The sequence below is a fragment of the Rhinolophus sinicus genome, chromosome 17 (assembly GCF_057876585.1).
Source record: "Rhinolophus sinicus isolate RSI-liver-muscle chromosome 17, RSI-T2T, whole genome shotgun sequence".
NCBI lineage: Eukaryota > Metazoa > Chordata > Mammalia > Chiroptera > Rhinolophidae > Rhinolophus > Rhinolophus sinicus.
Genome location: NC_142517.1, coordinates 1,576,507 through 1,593,594, shown reverse-complemented (window position 1 = coordinate 1,593,594; position 17,088 = coordinate 1,576,507). Strand labels below are relative to the sequence as shown.

The 17,088-nt window shown below is 58.2% G+C and overlaps 1 protein-coding gene across 4 annotated transcripts in view; it reads right to left on the bottom strand.

Moving 5' to 3' along the window:
- The window catches only part of TSPEAR (thrombospondin type laminin G domain and EAR repeats), a 158,893-nt gene that overhangs the window by 6,725 nt on the left and 135,080 nt on the right, over positions 1 to 17,088 (bottom strand). For 3 of the 4 annotated variants that reach the window (XM_088794513.1, XM_088794512.1, XM_074324189.2), the window contains exons 5-10: positions 16,597 to 16,750; positions 15,546 to 15,677; positions 14,660 to 14,886; positions 12,906 to 13,092; positions 11,581 to 11,810; positions 2,007 to 2,194 (exon numbers count right to left, since the gene is read on the bottom strand). In XM_088794513.1, coding sequence (XP_088650639.1) covers positions 2,007 to 2,194; positions 11,581 to 11,810; positions 12,906 to 13,092; positions 14,660 to 14,886; positions 15,546 to 15,677; positions 16,597 to 16,750 — 1,118 coding nt within the window. The other variant, XM_088794514.1, reaches the window with a different exon arrangement.

Sequence of the window (17,088 nt, the reverse complement as noted above, 5' to 3'; positions counted from 1 at the left end):
AGAACTTTCCATCTCCCCAAACGACACTCCGTCCCCCTTCAACACGAGCTCCCCATCCCCTCCACCAGCACCTGGCCCCCACCATCTACTTCCTGTCTCTGAGTTTGCCTCATCTGGGCAGCTCCTGTCAGTGGAATCACACAGTATTGGTCATTTGTGACTTATTTCACATGAGGCTATGTCACTCAGCAGAATGCCCTCCAGATCCATCCATGGAGGAGCAGGTGTCAGAATGTCCTTCCCCTTGAGGGCTGAGTGATGTCCCACTGTGTGCATGGACCCCATCTGCTTCTCCCTCCTCCATCTTCGGATACCTGGGTAGCAAGTGTGGATGGTGCCGCTCTGAAATGGGTGCAAAGTCTTTCACTGGGAAGAGGTGGAAACAATCAGAGAGCAGTCCCCAGCTCAGGGTCGCGCCCTGAGGGCTCACAGCACCCTGGAGGCGGGAACTTGAGGACATGGGCAGTGAGGTCACCCGTTTGCCCCCAGTTCCTCCCCAGACACTGGTCAGGGGCTGACACAGACACGTTCTCCTACACTTGGAAGTTGTGTTTCTTGTTGCAAACCAACACGCTGGGTTCTGTCTTAGACAAGTACCCTGGATTTGCTAAGGGGGCGTTTGTGCTCAGAGATGCTCAGTTCGAGGGATCTGACTAGTGGCTCCTGGAAGAACTCCCCAGAACCCTGTCCCTCAAGGAGGCCCCTCTGGGCTGTCAGCCCATGGCCCCCTCATTGCCCCTCTGATGACTGCAGGCCCTGTGCCCACTTTACAGATGAGAAAACAGAGACCAAAGCCACACAGCTAGCAGGATTTCCTCAGATGCCAAGGCCAGGCCAGTGCATCTGCATCTGGTAGCCTCAGGGCTGTGGCCCGCCAGGTGGCAGAAGGCCACCCTGGGTTCTTTCCCTGTGGGGAACTGAGGTGCTGGCCTAGAGCAGGGTACTCAGACAGGACCCCAGGAATGAGGGACCCAGGAGGTACCTGGGGACACAAAGGGGCAGGCCGAGGCCAGCAGGGCCTTGGGGCCCCTCACTCCTTCCTTCTTCCGTTGGCCAGATGTCTTGGGCCACTTCCAGCCATGGCCAGTTATGATTCGGCTCTAAAGAGGTGGCCACAACCATGCTCAGTGAGGAACGGCCTGTGAGGGGCAGCTGTGGGCGCTGGGACAGCGTGTGGTTCCATGTGTGTCATGCCTCCAGGTGTAACTGGCTTCTGAAAGCAAGGCCGTGGACAAGATGCAAACCGCAGTTCTGACTCCACTGCCTGAAATCAGAGGCCGGCCTGGCTTAGCCCAGAAGGGAGACGGGGTGCAGAGTGGCCACGTTCTTCCTTGAAGTGGCATAATGGTGGTGGCCCTGACAGTAATCTGAAGTATACTTTTATCCTCAGAACCACACCATGTGGCCAAAAGGTGGAAACGACCCACATGTCCATCTGGTGGGTGAATGAGATGTGGTGTATCCGGACGACGCAGATCCTTTGGCCGAACAAGGAATGAGGCAATGACATGTACTACAGCTGGAGGGACCTTGAAAACGTGATGCTGAGTGAAAGAGGCCACATGGTACATATCCCTTCATAGGAATGTCCGTCATAGGGACATCCACCAGAACAGGAGGCCGACGGTGATGCCAGGGGCTTGGGGGTGTGGGGAAGGGGTGATAGCTAAAGGAAGGGGTTTCTTTTCAAGGCGATGCAATGCTCTAAAGTTAGCTATGGGGATGGTTGCACATATCTGTGACTTTAATACATCACTGAATTGTAACAAACAAACCAACCACACCATTTGAGAGCCATTAGAGCCCAGATGACAAAGCCACAGAACCACTGAGCTGGCCCTGGAGAAGGTTTGCAACACAGGCCACACCACACCTCCAAGGGCTGCAGGCAGCAATCTGTGCTGCGCACCACTCCTGAGGTGGGGACGAGGCAAGGAGCTGATGTGACGCTGTGCCCCACCCACCTCGCCTGCCCTTCTAAGCAGCCACCGGCCTCAGCCACTGACCTGCAAGTGGTGATCTCCTGAAACTTGACAAACATCTGTGCGCTGACATTCAGCTCATAGATGACAGAGTTGATGACATAGGAGTCGTTTTGCACTTGCATTTCCACGTCGTAGCTGTGACTGTTGGCGACCGCGAGGAAGAGCCTGTCTCCGATGCGGAAAACTTCCCAGTCTGCGGCGCCGAACGTCTGGGGGGCGAAGGCGTGCAGAGAGCACGTGTGAACAGAGATCCGCAGAAATGGCCAAGTGCCGCCGGAGGCCCCATCTGACGCCCACACACGTTGGTGCAGCCGCGGCGCCCCCGGCCCAGACGGCAGGGGCTCACTTTCCCATCCACAACCACTGCCCTTTACGCACCTGAGTGCCAACTGTGCCTCTTCCTGAACTGTGCCAGCTGCAGTGACTGCTTCTTAGTCCTCAGTACCGCCCACTCCCCCACACCCTTGCGCTGTCCATCCTGCGAGGTCCAGCTGCCACAACACCTCTTCCAGGGAGCCCTCCCTGCTTCCTCCATTCTGGCTCTAGACTCCGAAGCAACCCCTAGGTGGCTCCGTGTTCCTTACTATGTGCTGTTCCTGCCTGAGGTTCGCCTTTGGCTCCTTCAACAGTCCCATCTCTGAGCTCCTGTGCATGCTGTCCCTGTGTTTATCACTTGTCACCCTCGAGGGTGAGGTGTGCAGGGTCAGCAGGGCTGGACTTCTGCACAGATGGCCAGCTGCAGAGCCTTTGCCTCAGACCTCAAGCTGCACAAGTGGATTTGCATGTGAAGCCCACGTCCTGTTCATGTCGTTTATGGTCAGCATTTTGGGATAATGGTGGTGTGTGTGCGTAGAGAGGGAGAGGACGGGAGAAAGCCAGACCTAGGCCCTGGCCTGAGCCCTGAGGAGAGAGGGTGGGGGCAGAAATGAAAGGAGACATTTTCCTGGGAAAACAAGGGGCAGGTGCAGGCAGAGGTTGGGCAGGTGACCACACAGGACGACAGGCCACAGGGGGAGAGGGAGAACGTGGCAGCCCCTTGTCGCAGGGGCCTGTGGCTGACACAAGAGTGTGCAAACGCTCTTGGGGGCCATGGACCACAGCCTGTGGGGGCAGCTGGTGTCTCAGCTCCTACTGCGCAGAGGGGGGTTGAGCTGACTCCTTCTGTCCCCCCAGGCTGGTGAGGGCAGCAGAAGCTCCAGTGACAGACTTTGCATTTGAAACTGTCTTTAGATATTTAGCCTCCTGACTTTCTGTTAGACTGACCCGCAATTGTATGCTCTGGATGGTTAAACAAAGCACCCAAAGGTTCTGGAGAAGGGCCGAGAGCAGGCAGAACCTGGGGGGGGTGGATGACGTGCCCCTTAACATGTGCTTATCTGACGTCTCCTCTGAGGACGCGCCCTGTCCCTGGCACGCCAGTCACCCACTTGCACGTCATTTCCATGCTTGTAAATTCAGGGTGTGCCGCCTGGCCCTTCTGCTTGACCCCTGCCTGTCTGGGTGCCCGGCTGGTGGGTGGCAGGTATTATAAAGAAAAAAGTCTGGCCAGACTTGGCAGTGTTTTCTCCATGCCCAGCAGAGGGAGCCATTGCGCCCCAGCCCAGCTGGCCTGGCTGCTGGCTGAGAACATTCCTGGGGGGCCCCTAAACCTGGGCTCAAAGCCAGGGGCTCTAGAAACAGGTGTGGACCCGTCCTGAGGAGCGGAAACAAGTCAGTTTAAGCCAAAAGGAAGACTCACTAGGACAAGGACACCTGGTGGTCACTGTCCCCTCACTGGAGCCAGAAGCTTGGCTGAGGCCTGGATTAGCATGTTCTCCCCTCACACATTCTGCCCCCAAGGCTACCCCACAACTTCTGAGTGGGCTCAGAGACCCTGGGGGTGAGGGGCCTTCAGCACCCTCTGCTCTGTGGCCGCTTCACAGAGGATGAAGACCCACGCGGCACGGAGAGTTACACACATGCCAGCTGTGACTTCACGGAGAGCTACAGACATGCCAGCTGTGACTGGGCAGAAACCACACAGGAGACATCAGACTGTTAGATCATGGGCTCTTCAGACCCATGCTGGGCAAACCATGTCAGTGGGAAACCAAACACGTGTGCACACACGTAAATGCACACACCTACGTGACACATGTAAATGCACATGTCTGCATGCACGCATGTAAAGGCACACGCCTGCACGCACACATGTGCATACGCATGGACATACCTGGGTGTACACACATGCACACATACACACCTCGCATGCACATGTGCACACGGGCACGCCCACACAGTACTGGAACAAGAAGCTGTCTGAGGGGCCTCCTCAGATAGTCAGTTTCCTTCAGCTCTGAGTTACTCGATTCTGAGACTACTCACTTATCCTGAACCCCAGCATGGAGGGCAAACAGATGGGGGGCTGTGGAGGGAGCACTAGGAGAAGAGTCCTGAGGTGGGAAGGAGAGAGGAGAGCGTGGCCAGCGGTACTGAGTCTGGATGGAGGGTCCAGGAGAGCCTGGCTCAGGGGCTGTCATCCTACCTCTGCTCTGTGTGCTCGGCCAGGTCAGGGTCCTGAAACAACAAATGCAGGCCCCTCATTCCATGTGAATTCCAGAGAAACAAGGATTTTTCTGTCTATGTATCCCATGCAATACTCGGGACATGTTTTTACTAAAAAACTATTCATTGTTTCTGTGAAATTCAAATTGAACCGGGCATCCTGTATTTTATCTGTCCACAGGCTGGCAGAGACCTGAATGGGGCCTCGCTGGGTCACCGTCACGGGCTGTCAATGACCCCTTGTCCCCACACCAGGCTGCCAGAAGCCCTAGAGAGTGGGGCCAACACCTGTGCCCTCAGCCAGAGGCCAGGCTCCTCCCACTGGGAGCTGAGAGGGTGGAGAGTCTGCAGCAGCCTGGGCAGGGGTGTATGGGCCTGGGGCCTGTTGTCAGCCCACTCCTGGGTTCTAAGCGCATTAGGACTCATTCGGGGGAGAAGAAGAAATCCCCACATCAAACGGCCTTGCCAAACCCTGCCTGGCACCAGAGCCCAGGCGGCCAGGCACCTGCTGGGCTGGGCAGGCCCTCCCCTCCTTCCCTCCTTCCGAGTGGAATTCCCCTGGAGCGCTGCCCTGCCAGCCCTGGCATGGTGCCAGGGGCTCAGGAGCACCTTGTGGGGAGGACGGTGTGGCCAGAAGCACCCGGAGCTCCTGACAACCATCCTCGAGGGTGGGAGGGCCCCCGGTGATCAGCGGATCAGTGTGGGCAAGGAGGCCTTGGGTCCCGGCTTTGATGGAACAAGAATCTGGCCTGGAAGTGCTGGGGCGAGGGAGGGGGAGGCTGGGGCACTGCCACACAGAAGGCAGGTGGCCCCCAAAGGACCCTAGGGGTTGCTGCCATCCTCACTGCAGGCAGTTGCCTAAGGTGGGTGAGGCTCCCGTCCCAGGAGGCTGCAGAGAGCAGCACACCTCCCAGCCAACTACTGGGTACCCCTCCGAGCTGCCCCCAGCCAGCAGCCCCTCCAAACCGTGCCCCTCTCTCACCTGCCTGGACCACTGGCAGCTGCTGCCTCACACAACAAGCAGAGGTCACTGGAGGCAGAGGCCTGTCCTCTGAGCACCTGGGCAGGTCACGCTGGGCAGTGCCGACCACGACGTGGCCTCCACACCACCCCTCTTACAGATGGGGATCTCCACCCAGCTTTCTTGCCTTTCTTTGCATTTGTTTCTGGACGTTTACACATGGTGGAGACTTTCCAACAAGCCTGCAGCTACCATGCCACCCGCACACCGCCAGCCACTCTGCCGCACCACCAGGCCTCCCCTCCTCACTGACCCTCTCCTGGGGCCCCTGGGCACACAGCCGCCCTCCTGCCCCAGGCCCCCCGCCGCACTGGGTCCTCATGTCTGCCAGCAGCACATCCATCAGCGTAGCCTCCCAGGCCACGAACCCGAACTGAGAACCTTGGTCAGCGGCTCCCCTCTCCCGTCGCTTACCTACCCCTCCTTAGCCCCATCCCCTCTATTTGACGACATGACCACAACCCCACAGCTGTCACTCAGGGAGCAAAAACCCCAGCAGCTGAAGTCTGGGTCTCCCTGGACGGAGCCGCTCCCTCCTGGACACACCAGCTCGGGCTTCCTTTGGTCCAAGAGGGAGAAGACCAGCGGTAGAAGCCTGGGTGTCTGCCACCTGGAGAGGGTTCTAGGATTCCTGGTGGGAGAGGTGGGGAGAGCCAGGGGGCAGGGCAGAGGAACGTGTCGCTGGGTGGGCAGCCGGCCTCCCACTCCCACTGGGGCCTGGATTCCTCGTGGTCTGTGCAAACAGCTTTGCAAACACCCACCCGAGCCTCGCCAGCCGGCCGAGCACTCAGAAAGCACTCCCTTTGCTGGCAGCCCCTGTCCCGGCACACGCTCTCTGAGCACCCTGCCCCTCCTGCTCCAACGCTCACGGTCAGGAAAGGTGTTGCAAAACTCCAAACTAAACAGTAAACACATTGAGGCATGTCCGGGGCCGAAAGCATTTAAACACAATAGGAAAATGCTGGCAAACCATGAAAGTGGAATTTGGTGGGTTTCAGGCATTACCAAGGTGTGAAGAGATGTGGCTTTTACAAGGCTGCCTCTAGGCAGGGCCCTCCCTGGCCGTCTGCAGAGCCCCGAGCCACCCTAGCAACCCCCCAGTCCTGGCCCTGGGGCTGGAGAGGCGCTGTGTCACGGCCACTGTGCGTCTGCTACTGGGGCTTCTTGTAGGCCCCTTGGCTCTCCTGAGGGTCACATAGCCTGGACGAGGCCTTGCCTTGGCTCAGCTGGCCTTCTGCTTCTGGCTTCCCTTCTGAGGATGCCTGTGTCCAGGGCTTGGCACAGACTGGAGCCAGCTCTCAGATGCCGCCTGAAAATGCAGAGTGGCTGCCACCTTCCAGGCCGGCTTGTCTACCACCACTGATGTCACCCAGGATGGAGTCCTGTAACCACATTCCAGGACTGCCTCCCACCTGCCCCCAGAGCAGGTGAAGAAGACCCAGGTGAGTCTGCTCAGCGAGGCGCAGCGTCTGTCCTGATGCTTTTTGATGAAGGGCCGGTCGCGTGGGCCACACACACCGGGAGGGGAGGAGGCAGCTCAGTGTGTAAGCTCGTCCAAGGGCACAGACTGGGATCCACCTGGATGGCACAGGCCTGGAGGAGGGACCGCAAGTGGGCACAAGGACACCTGTGGACAACTGGCCTTTCCACTCACCACCGTTTGTCCCGGCCAGGTCCTCTCACTTCCTAGACTCAGTTTTCTCATCTGGTAAATGGGTCTCAGATGGCTCACAAGCCAGCTGAGTACGTGCAGCCACAGACCTCCCTCCACAAATCTCTGTAAATGGCAGAAAGGCTTTTCAAGAAGGGGAACAAGAAAGGTTGCCACCAGTAGAAATTCCAGGGGTTCTGGCTGAGGCTGTCGGGAATGGAGAAAAGCGTGTCCCGAGCCCAGGGCCATGGGGTTGTGCCTATTCGGGAGCAGCAGCCTGCCCATGGTCTAGGGAGACCCTCTGCTTCCTGGAGGGCAGCGCTGGCATTCTCTCTTCGTGCCCTGCATCCAGGGTGAAGGTGCCGGGCCTCTACCCTCCTTCCACCACCTCGCCTTCTCCCTCCAAGCTGTTCCCTCCAGTGGTCCTGGCCACATCGTAACATCTTTCTCGCAGAGCCAAGGCCGTGGCCAGGGTTGCTTCAATGGCAGGATGACCTCCGTGCTTTCCCAGGGGTCAAACAGACGCGCCGTGTGGCTCACTTCACGTGCGGAACTGCTTTTCAACAAGTTCCTAGTTGCATCTTCCGAAACTCCTCCCTCCTTCTTCCCTCTTCTTCCCTTTTTGGGGACAAAGCATCTTGGCACACAGCCATGTCTTCCAGCTCCTCACTGGTCCCCCCCCCCGCCCCCCAGGAGCCTGTTCTCTCTCCTGCTCCCTGAAGCCGCTTCCTGTGATTGTCACGTCTTCAGGGCTCTCCTGGGGGTCCCACCCGAGTGTCTTTCCACTGCAGTCTGTGCTTCCATCACTCCTTGAGGTGTCCAGCCCATGAGTCTCCACGGAGTCCCCGTCATGTCTCGTCACCCTCCCCCCGGGGTGCTCCCACCGAGCCCCCAGGGCTGACAGGCTCTAGAACAGACACTGGTTCTCATTCTGGGGTCACCACCATCAATGGCTGGAGCCACCACTTCCCGTTCTGGTTTCGTGCCCAGGGTGACTCCCACGTTTGTCGCCTTCCAGGGGCTTCCCCACATTTCCCAGTGCCTCCTGCCGCTAGGCTGGATCAGGTGACAGGTGCCAGCCAATGGGCATCGAGCACAAGTGAGCACATGCCCTCCCAGGCTGGGGAGTGAGAGCAGATCTCTGTCCTCTGTGTCCACAGGTTCCTTCCTGGTGAGTTTCGTGTGGCTCTCGTCCCCTAGGTCTCAGTGCCCTTTCTATCTGCAGGTTCATGTCCCAGAGATCTTAGGGTTTTCCTTTGGTAATTCCATTGCTGCCTTCTCCCCCTTCACTCTTTCTAGAACTCTGGTTAGCCGGCTCTCAGATCTCCTGATGGAGTCTATCTTTTCTTTCTGTTCTACATTCCAGAAGATTTCCTTACCTTTATTTCCCAGTCGTGTTGGAGGGTCTTCTTGTCATGCCAGCAATCGCGTTTTCATTTCCCTGGACTCGTTCCTGTTCACGGCATCCGTACTTACCTCATGAGTGTGATATCCTCTTGGATAATTCCGAAGACAATCATAATTTTTAAATACTCTTGTTTCTAGAACCAGCTGTTTCTCCTATTGTGGGTACATGATCTTTCTGCCGACTCCTCTGTGTTTCAGTCTCCTGTCTAGCACCTGGAGACCCTTAGTTGTCTGAGTCTGTTTAGTGGTAAGGATGGCAGGCTGTGCCCTGGGGACCTGGGGCCTCTGGCTGGGGCCCTTGATGACCCTCCTAAATTGGTCTTTTGTTGTGTTGTACCTTCTTGTTCAAATGTAGGAGATTTAGGGTCACAGTGTTGGTACCTGTAGAATAACCCCCAAACTGCAGTCTCCACCTCCTACAGGGCCTCTCTCCGTACCCCAGGCACAGTCTGACAGCCCTGCCAACGACCTGCGTGGTTCACCAGAAGCCATGTGCTGTGCTTTCTATGCCAGGTTGCAGGAGCCTGTTGCCAGGACCCCACAGAGGTCTGTCCTGTCCCCGCTCATCCCTTACAAACTGGGAAACAATCACCGAATCTCCTTTCAGAACGAAGTCTTCAGTTGCTCCGATCGTCCCTCCTGCCACAGGTTCCAACCCCTCCCAGATTCTGGCCGGACTGCCTGGATGCTGCAGATACGCAACACTGCAAAGCCCTGCTCGGCTGGCGCGGCCCCGGAGGGCAGCCCACACCCCTCAAGCTTTGCAGACCCACATGCGATTAGTTTAGAGCCCTTGGGCTTCCCACGCACACTGCCGTCCACCTGCCACCGTCTGCTGCCCAGACCTCTACTCAGCCCCTTCACTCTGCAGATGCCACGTCCTCGTCCAGGCCCTGCTGTCCAGGCCCCTTGGGAACCTGATTTTACCACTCAGGTTTGCAGGCCCAGCCCACCTCCAGCTCCTGCCACTTTGCACATCCAGTCCGACAGGCCTGCAGTCTAATCCCGAGTCGGAGGTTTGGCCACCCCTTGGGGACCCCCTGCCAGCCCATTATTGAATACTCTCAAATCAGTGTGTACACGTACCCAAGCCACATGCTTATCTAACCGGGGATGTCTGGGCACCCGTACGATACCACGGCAGTGACAAACATCACGTCAGGAGCTCGTATTGGAGGCAGCAGCACCCCACTCTGCCCAGAACAACTCCCAGAACCTCCATGCCTGTTTCCCGCGGGTAAGAGGGGTCTGGTGGCAGAAGTTACCTCACAGGGCGGCTTGGAGGCCTGAGTGGGAGAAGCGGTTAAACTCGTGGCACAGGCGCTTTATGAGACCATTGCTCAGCAAGCTTGAACCACTGTCACTACTCACCTCCCAAGACTGAGACCGTTAGAAAGTGGATGGCTGCAGGGGTCACACCTCACCCCAGTCCGGCTTCTTCCAGCATACCCCCGCCCCCAACCATGTCTCAGGAAACAGCTCCCTGGCTATTGACCTCCTCATGCCATGAAACTTGGGGTCACCTGGGTCACAGCCCCCACAGCCTGATGCCCACAGTAGCTGGAGGGTCAGTAGAGTGGCTCTTGCTCTCTTAGCGCCTGCCTCCCACCCTCCCACGGGCACCCATAGGCCCTGGGCTGCCCCTCCTGCCAGCTCCCGTACCCTCTCTCTGGGCTTGTCCTAGTGTCACTTGCCCAGGGAGCCGACCTGACATGCAGAGGAGCAGCTGGGGCCCTGAACTTGGTTTTGTCGGGGCTGCACTGTGTGTGCTGTCGGGGGGGTGTGGATACCTGGACAGCCGTGCCCAGCCCTCAGCGGGCCTGGTGGCCCCGGTGCAATTCCAGTGACTGAATGAAGGACATTAATGGCATGGTGTCCTCCGGGGGCCGGGCCAGCCCTTAGCGCTCATGCCCTCTGCTTCCTGCACTGCTCTCATTTCTCTCCGTGTGTGTGGGAGCTCCAGGACTCCCGACTCCTCCACATCATCTTCCCCCTCTTATTTGCAAACAAACATGCCGCCTCCACCTCGTGCCACCTCCAGGCTCATCTGTGTAGATGGTGCGGCTGGAATGTTCTGGACTGCCGTCAATCACTCCAGCACAAACCCCCACCAGCCCCTTGGCAAATGCAGGACTGCTTAGCAAACGTGGCTGCCCTCCCTGGAGCCCACAGGAGGGGCGGTGGGTCCCCTGCTCTGCTCCCTCCTCCACCCATGACTGCCACCCTCGCTGGGGACAGGGACACTTGAGCAGTCACTGTCTGAGGCTCAAGGGCCCTCAAAGCACTTTTGTTGGTGAAGGAGGGACACATAAGTGAGCAAAGGCATGTTCCAGAAGGATGTGAGGGAGGAAGGAGTCTCCCGCTGGTGTTGGCAGTGACGGCCTCTCCATCACGTGGAGACAGAGTTCCCCCCACTTTGTGAGGAGAATGGACGGCAGCCAGACCCACCCGCGAGCCTGCAGTGGCCACACCCGCACCCCACCCGGCCTTCATGCTTCCCCTGCCCATTCTCATCACCCAGCCTGGGACACATGCAACTCGTGGGGCATCTGGCACCGCCCCACACTACAAACACTTCCGCAGCCTCCCCTCAAAGGCCCCCCAGCCAGCCCGTGGCCACTGGAACCAGCTGAGGACACTGAGGTCTGAAGGAGAGTGCTGCCTGGCTGCCCAGGGCAGGAGCCTGGCAGCCACACAGAGGCAGGTCACACAGCGGGGCGGCCAGGACAGTGTGATGCCAGTGGGAGGAAACAGCCAGGGCTCCCTCCCCTGCCTCATATTAGGGCTCCCCAGGCCCTTTTTGGGTGACAGGGGCTGCCGTTGGAGCCTTATACTGGGGAGGTGCCTGGGTGGAGGGCACGGGGTGGCAGTGCAGACCCGGGCTGGCCCTGGTTGGGGTCCCCGCCGGTCCTGTGTCACCAGGCACGGATGCGGGATAGAAGGCGGGTGCACAGGTGCACGTCGTCCCTTACCAGGAAGGACTGGAAGAGCTGGAAGGAGCCGAGCAGCCACACGTACAGGTGGGACTGCACCTTCGTGGACGTGCCGTTGAAGGCGTTGGCCACCACCAGGAATGAGTAGGGCCCCACGGTGAAGAACTCCCAGTCGTAGGCCCCGCACGTGGCGATGGTCTGGTTGGGCTCGAACAGCCGTGTGCTTGGGTTCCACTTGTAGATGACGCTGTCGATGTTGTGGTTGTCACCTGGAAGCCAAGCAGCTGCACTGAGGGAGGGGACACAGACTTCCTCCCCGTGGCCCGACACTGCCCAGGGCCCCTCAGCCCGGCCTGCCATCCAGCCAGGCCGAGGGCCGCTCTGGCCGGTCCTGCTCCCTTCTGTACCCGTCACTCCCCAGCGGCGATGCCCTTCATGGGCCATTCCTCCACCCCCGCTCAGATGGACACCCTCAGCGGCCCCCCTTCCAATAACTCCAGGTTCTTGGAGGTGGGACGCCCCACTGCACCTCCAGCCTCACCTCTCACACTGCCCGGTGTCCCCTCGCTCCCACTGTCCCCCACAGGTCAGGCACTGTGCTCCTGGAGCCCCCTTTGGGCCAGCCTGTCCTGGAGCACTCACTCACACTGAGAGGCACTGGTGAGGTCCCCTGTCCATCAGTGGGTGGGGGGACTCCTCCCCAGGCCCCCCACAGAGCTCCCTGGAGGGTCTCAGACTCAGGTGAACTCTGACTAATGGCATCTGCCCACGGCCTGAGCTAGAGACACCTCACATGGCTGTCTGGGGCCTTGGACCTTGTGCAGCCCTCGAGCCACAGGATGGGGAAGGCTCTTCTTGGTCACTCAGGACAGTCACTGGCCCAGGATGACGTTTGCCTGTTCCTGGCCGTCCTGTCCGCCGCACACATGCGTCACATGGACTTTGGGTACAGACAGGTGAACCTGTTCTCGGAGAAGTAGTGTCTGGCCCTCCCAGCGGCTCCCCCAGACTGACACTGGGCCTCCTGCTCAGAGAGCTCACCTTCCCGCTTGTGTCAGCCACACCTCCCCAAGGGGAGGTTGGTTGGCTAGTGAGTCAGTTAGTTTCAAACGAGGCAGTCTGTGCAGCCAGGTGCCCCACATTTCCATGTGGGCAGGTACAGAACACATGTCTGTCTTCCTACCTGGACAGGTGAGGAGGTGCTCAGGTGTGTTCACCCTTAGAGGCCACCATCAGGTGGGCAAACCTGAGGACTTGTGCTGGTGTGATTTATTGTCACTTTTAATGGGAGCAAAATGAGTGGGCAGGTGAGTCATGCCCCACCCGAAGCAGTTCCCTTCCGGGTTGAAGGCCACGGCCCCTACCTTCCCGGTGGTTGGCCACGGCCAGGAAGTGCTCCCCAGCCACCTCAAAGGCCTCCCAGTCCCGAGCGCTGTGGGTGGGAACCCTCTGGTAGGGTGTGAACCGCAGCTTTCTCTGGCTCCATTTGTAAATGACGGAGAACTCCTGACCCTTTTCATTCGGGTCAAAGTTAGCCACAGCCAGGAAGACCTGAAAGACAGGACCCGGGGCACTTGGTTCTCCTGCTCGGCGCCAGGCTCTGGCGCGAAAGGCTTCTGAACGTCAGTGTCTCTGCCCGGAGGACGCGGAACTGGCTGAGCACCCCCTCCGTGACTGCTGGCTTCGGTGGGCTAGCAGCCCCGACTGCCCACATCTGCTCCTCACATTTAAGACCTTCAATCATGTCCGAGTCCGCCAGCCTGCCACTGCCCTTTCTCTCTCCCGAACCCAGGAAAAGCTTTGTCACAAAAATGTTTTTGTTACCAGGCCTGGAAATGTGAGTACCCCAGTAAACCCTGCATCTCCTTGGGTGACTGGACAGATTTTCCTCTTTTTCAGAATTTCCCAATTTTTCTTTGATGTAAAGTTATCATGTTTTATAATACAAACATAAACACCTTTGAAATGTCATCAACCGAATAACCAGAGAGTGAGTCATTCACTCACCACGCTGGACCTGGAGCAAGGATTGCAGTGGATGCCAGGGGCATGGGGGCAGGGCTTGTCTGTCCCCTGTGGGTGGGCCAAGGGGCAGGCAGCACCGTACCCAGCACACATGTGTTGGTGAGTGAATGATTTGGGGGACAAGCATGGGAAGGTGTAGGGACAGAGTCCCAGAGAGCAGTTTCCAGGCTCTCAGCCTCATATGGAAAGGTGCTGGCTCGGGTAGTAGATGGTCATCAGCTGTGATCAGTTGGCCATTAGCCACTATTGTTTTGTATATAAGTGCCGTGGTTACGCTAGCAAGTGCGGATTGCAGATGGTACAGATCGTGTGGATCCTACTTCCTGTGTCTTGCCCAGCAGTCAGTGAGACTGGGGTGCAGGAAAACCACTTGTTGGGGTACTGGCGGATGTTTGCTTCTTGTGTCTCCACCAGCCGCCGTTGAGAATATAGTGGTATGAACCCCCTACCTGTGGCTCTGTGGGTGTTCCTTTTCGGCCTCACCATATCCTGCGTTCACCTGCCAGGAGCGGGAGCTGAGTCCCTGCGTTACAGAAGGTATCCCCAAGAAGGAGCTGGTAGACAAGATTAATCTCGACAGGGGTGGGGATGGCATCTCTGAGACCCTCCACCTGCGGGCCCTCTGCTCAGTGCAGCCCTGACCAGAGGGGGGGCTGCCCACAGAGTCTCACACCCCAGGGCCCCTGGGGCCCAGGTCTCATCCTCCATGCCTGTCCCCCTCTGTCTGGACACAGCATGACCTCAACGTTTGTGTTGCCATTCTGAAATTATTTCTGCATCGTTAAGGGGTCCAAAAGACCACAATAAGTTTTTAATTTAGTACTGATGGGTCTACAGAGAACTGGGTGGCATCTTAGAAATGACCTTTCTTCTGTCACGTAGGGAGCCAACAGACTTTCTCAATGTCACAGTCTGGATTTAGAGACACAGCTACGTAAGCATGTGAGTGTGAATGATGTTGGGAACCTGGAAGGCTTTGGAAGCAGCAGAAATGCTTTTTCCTGTCGGATCTATGTAAGGAGCCCCAACCTTTAGACTCTGTGCGGTTTTCCAGCTTAGAAAGGACTGAGGAAGTCACCCACAGCGGACTTGCCTTTCTCCCGATGGTGAAGTGCCTCCAGGACTGTGCTTGCTGCGTGGGGATGTTCTGGTACGAGGCGAACTTCCCGTCCATCCACTTGTAGATGGCGGACGTGGTTTTCCGATTGGCCGTTGCCATGAAGAGCCCGGCCTCGGGGATGATGAAGACCTCGAGGCCCAGCGTCTCCGAGTTGGTGTGCAGGCTCTGGTACTCTTCCACGTAGTCCAGTTTCTCTTTGGCTTGTCACAGAGATGGTGAGACCGGTTAACACTTCCCAGAACGGAAGCCCGGAGGAGTCTTGGGAGTGTGACCCCCAGCCCTGAGCTGTGACCCTGGGGCATTGGCGAGGACCATGGGCGCAGGTCCACCCTCATGGGTCTGTAGGGCCCCCAGTGACACTCACGGGGAGGACCCCATGTGTCCAGTCCTTATGAGACATTTCCCACGCTCACTGCTGCCACAAAAGGCTGTGCCCTAAACTAGAGGGTAGACTCAGGATCTTGCGAAGGGCCCAGCTGGAGCCAATTCCCTTTCCCTGCAGACACCCTGCCGGGAGCACCCATGGCCACCTCCACTCGCCCTTCCCACAACAGGGATGGACAGATGCAAGGGCTTGCTACAGCAGTACCACCCTGCGGTTCCTGCATCCAAGGGCACACTGGATGTGAAGACAACGAGTGGGCCCCACGAGCCAGGCCAGCCCCCAGGGAGTCCCGTGCTCTTCCCTGGTCGGGGATGAGGGGAAATGACACACCCTGCCAGCCCACGTGTCGTGCCCAGTGGGCACGCAGTTCCAGTTAAATACATAGGCTCACTGCTCTGGGTGGGGTCGTTCCCTGTTCTGAGCAGACACCCTCCATCACTAGAGCCCCAGTCATGGCTGCCCAGCCCGCCTCACCTGCCAACACAGAGACCCACTCGCTGCCCACGCACAGGTACAGCCCCTTCCGGCCAGCGTCAAACCAGAACTGGGAGTCCTCCACTTTGGTGCATGGAGGTTGGGATCCCAGCGTCACCTTCATGTTGGTTTCTGGAGGGGGACAAGGAGCATGAGTGTCTGGTGGGAACGTGCTCCTGGCAGGGGCGGACCCGCCTTTGCCTTTGAGCTGGGCTGCAAGGACCCACTCCGGGGTCTCAGACGAGAGCAGGTGGCCTGCCCCAGGGGTCTGCACACGGGCAGGACGTCCTAAAGCCCCCTGCCGGCTCCAGAAGACAGCAGTCTTCACCTTCATCTCCAGCTCTTCTGAAACCCTTCGTGATACAGCCGCCTTGCTCACCTCCCTGGGACATGTTTACTTACATTTCTGTTTTGCTTGGTTCTCAGCCCATCACTTCCTGTAATTATACTTCCCTCTCAGGTCAGGCACACATGTCCTACTGATGCTCCGTGGCCACCTCAGAGCCGCATCTGTACTGCAGCCCCAGTGGCCAGAGCATATCCTTGACCCTCACAGTGTCCTGCCCAGGCCTGGGGCTGGACACCTGCCCCGTCTCCTCCTTGTGGTCGGGGTTTTGGAAACAAGACTCCAGGACTGCATCTCAAGGTCATCAACCTGAGGGGGCACCCTGGACCTGTGAGGCTCGGAGATAGTCAGGCTGCCTCCCCACTTCCTCGGGGGGTGGGGGCAGGGGGCTTGGAATCTCTACAGCTGGTGGTGTGGTTTAAATAAAACTCAACATTGTAAGTTACATTGGGAAGGTGCAAACACATACTAGAAAAAGCAAAGTCAGGGACCCTCTGGCCTCGGGGTTCATGGAAAACAAAAATGAACCTCACGAAACTTGGGGTCCCCACTGGGATGGGGGCTGAAGTTTGGATGGCTGTCAGAGAGGGATGGGGAGAAAGGACCCCAAATGCTGCTCTGGGGGCAAATCAGGCAGCAGGCAGAAGGCAGAGACTCAGGAAGAGGAAGCCTTGGCACGTGGGGCTGGCAGCTTTGGCTACTAACCATAGGGGTATTTCAGCACCTCATTGTCTGCCGGCCTCCCCGTGAGGCCCTGCAGGACAGGGGGGATGGACAGCACGATGTCAGCATTCCTGCAGGGGCACAGCTGTGCAGCGGCGTCCGAGCCGGGCAGCAGGACGAGCTGCCTCACCAGGCCCTGCAGAGAGAGGGCAGCACGTTAGGACCTTGGGGGACAGTGGGACTGGGGGGAGCCCTGGGGGCACGCTGGAGAACTGGACATTCTTCTAAGGTAATTAAACCACAAAGGAATTTTTTCTGTGGACTAACCTAGAGTGGCTGGCTTGCCTCACTTACCCATCCATTTGTCTACCTGTCTACCCGTGCATCCTATCACATGCCCATCCATCCAGCCATCCATCCATCCATCCATCCATCCATCCATCCATCCATCCAATTACTCATCCATCCACCCAGCCATCTATCATCTGTCTGTCTGTCCATCCATCCATCTACCCTCCCACCCACCCACTCATC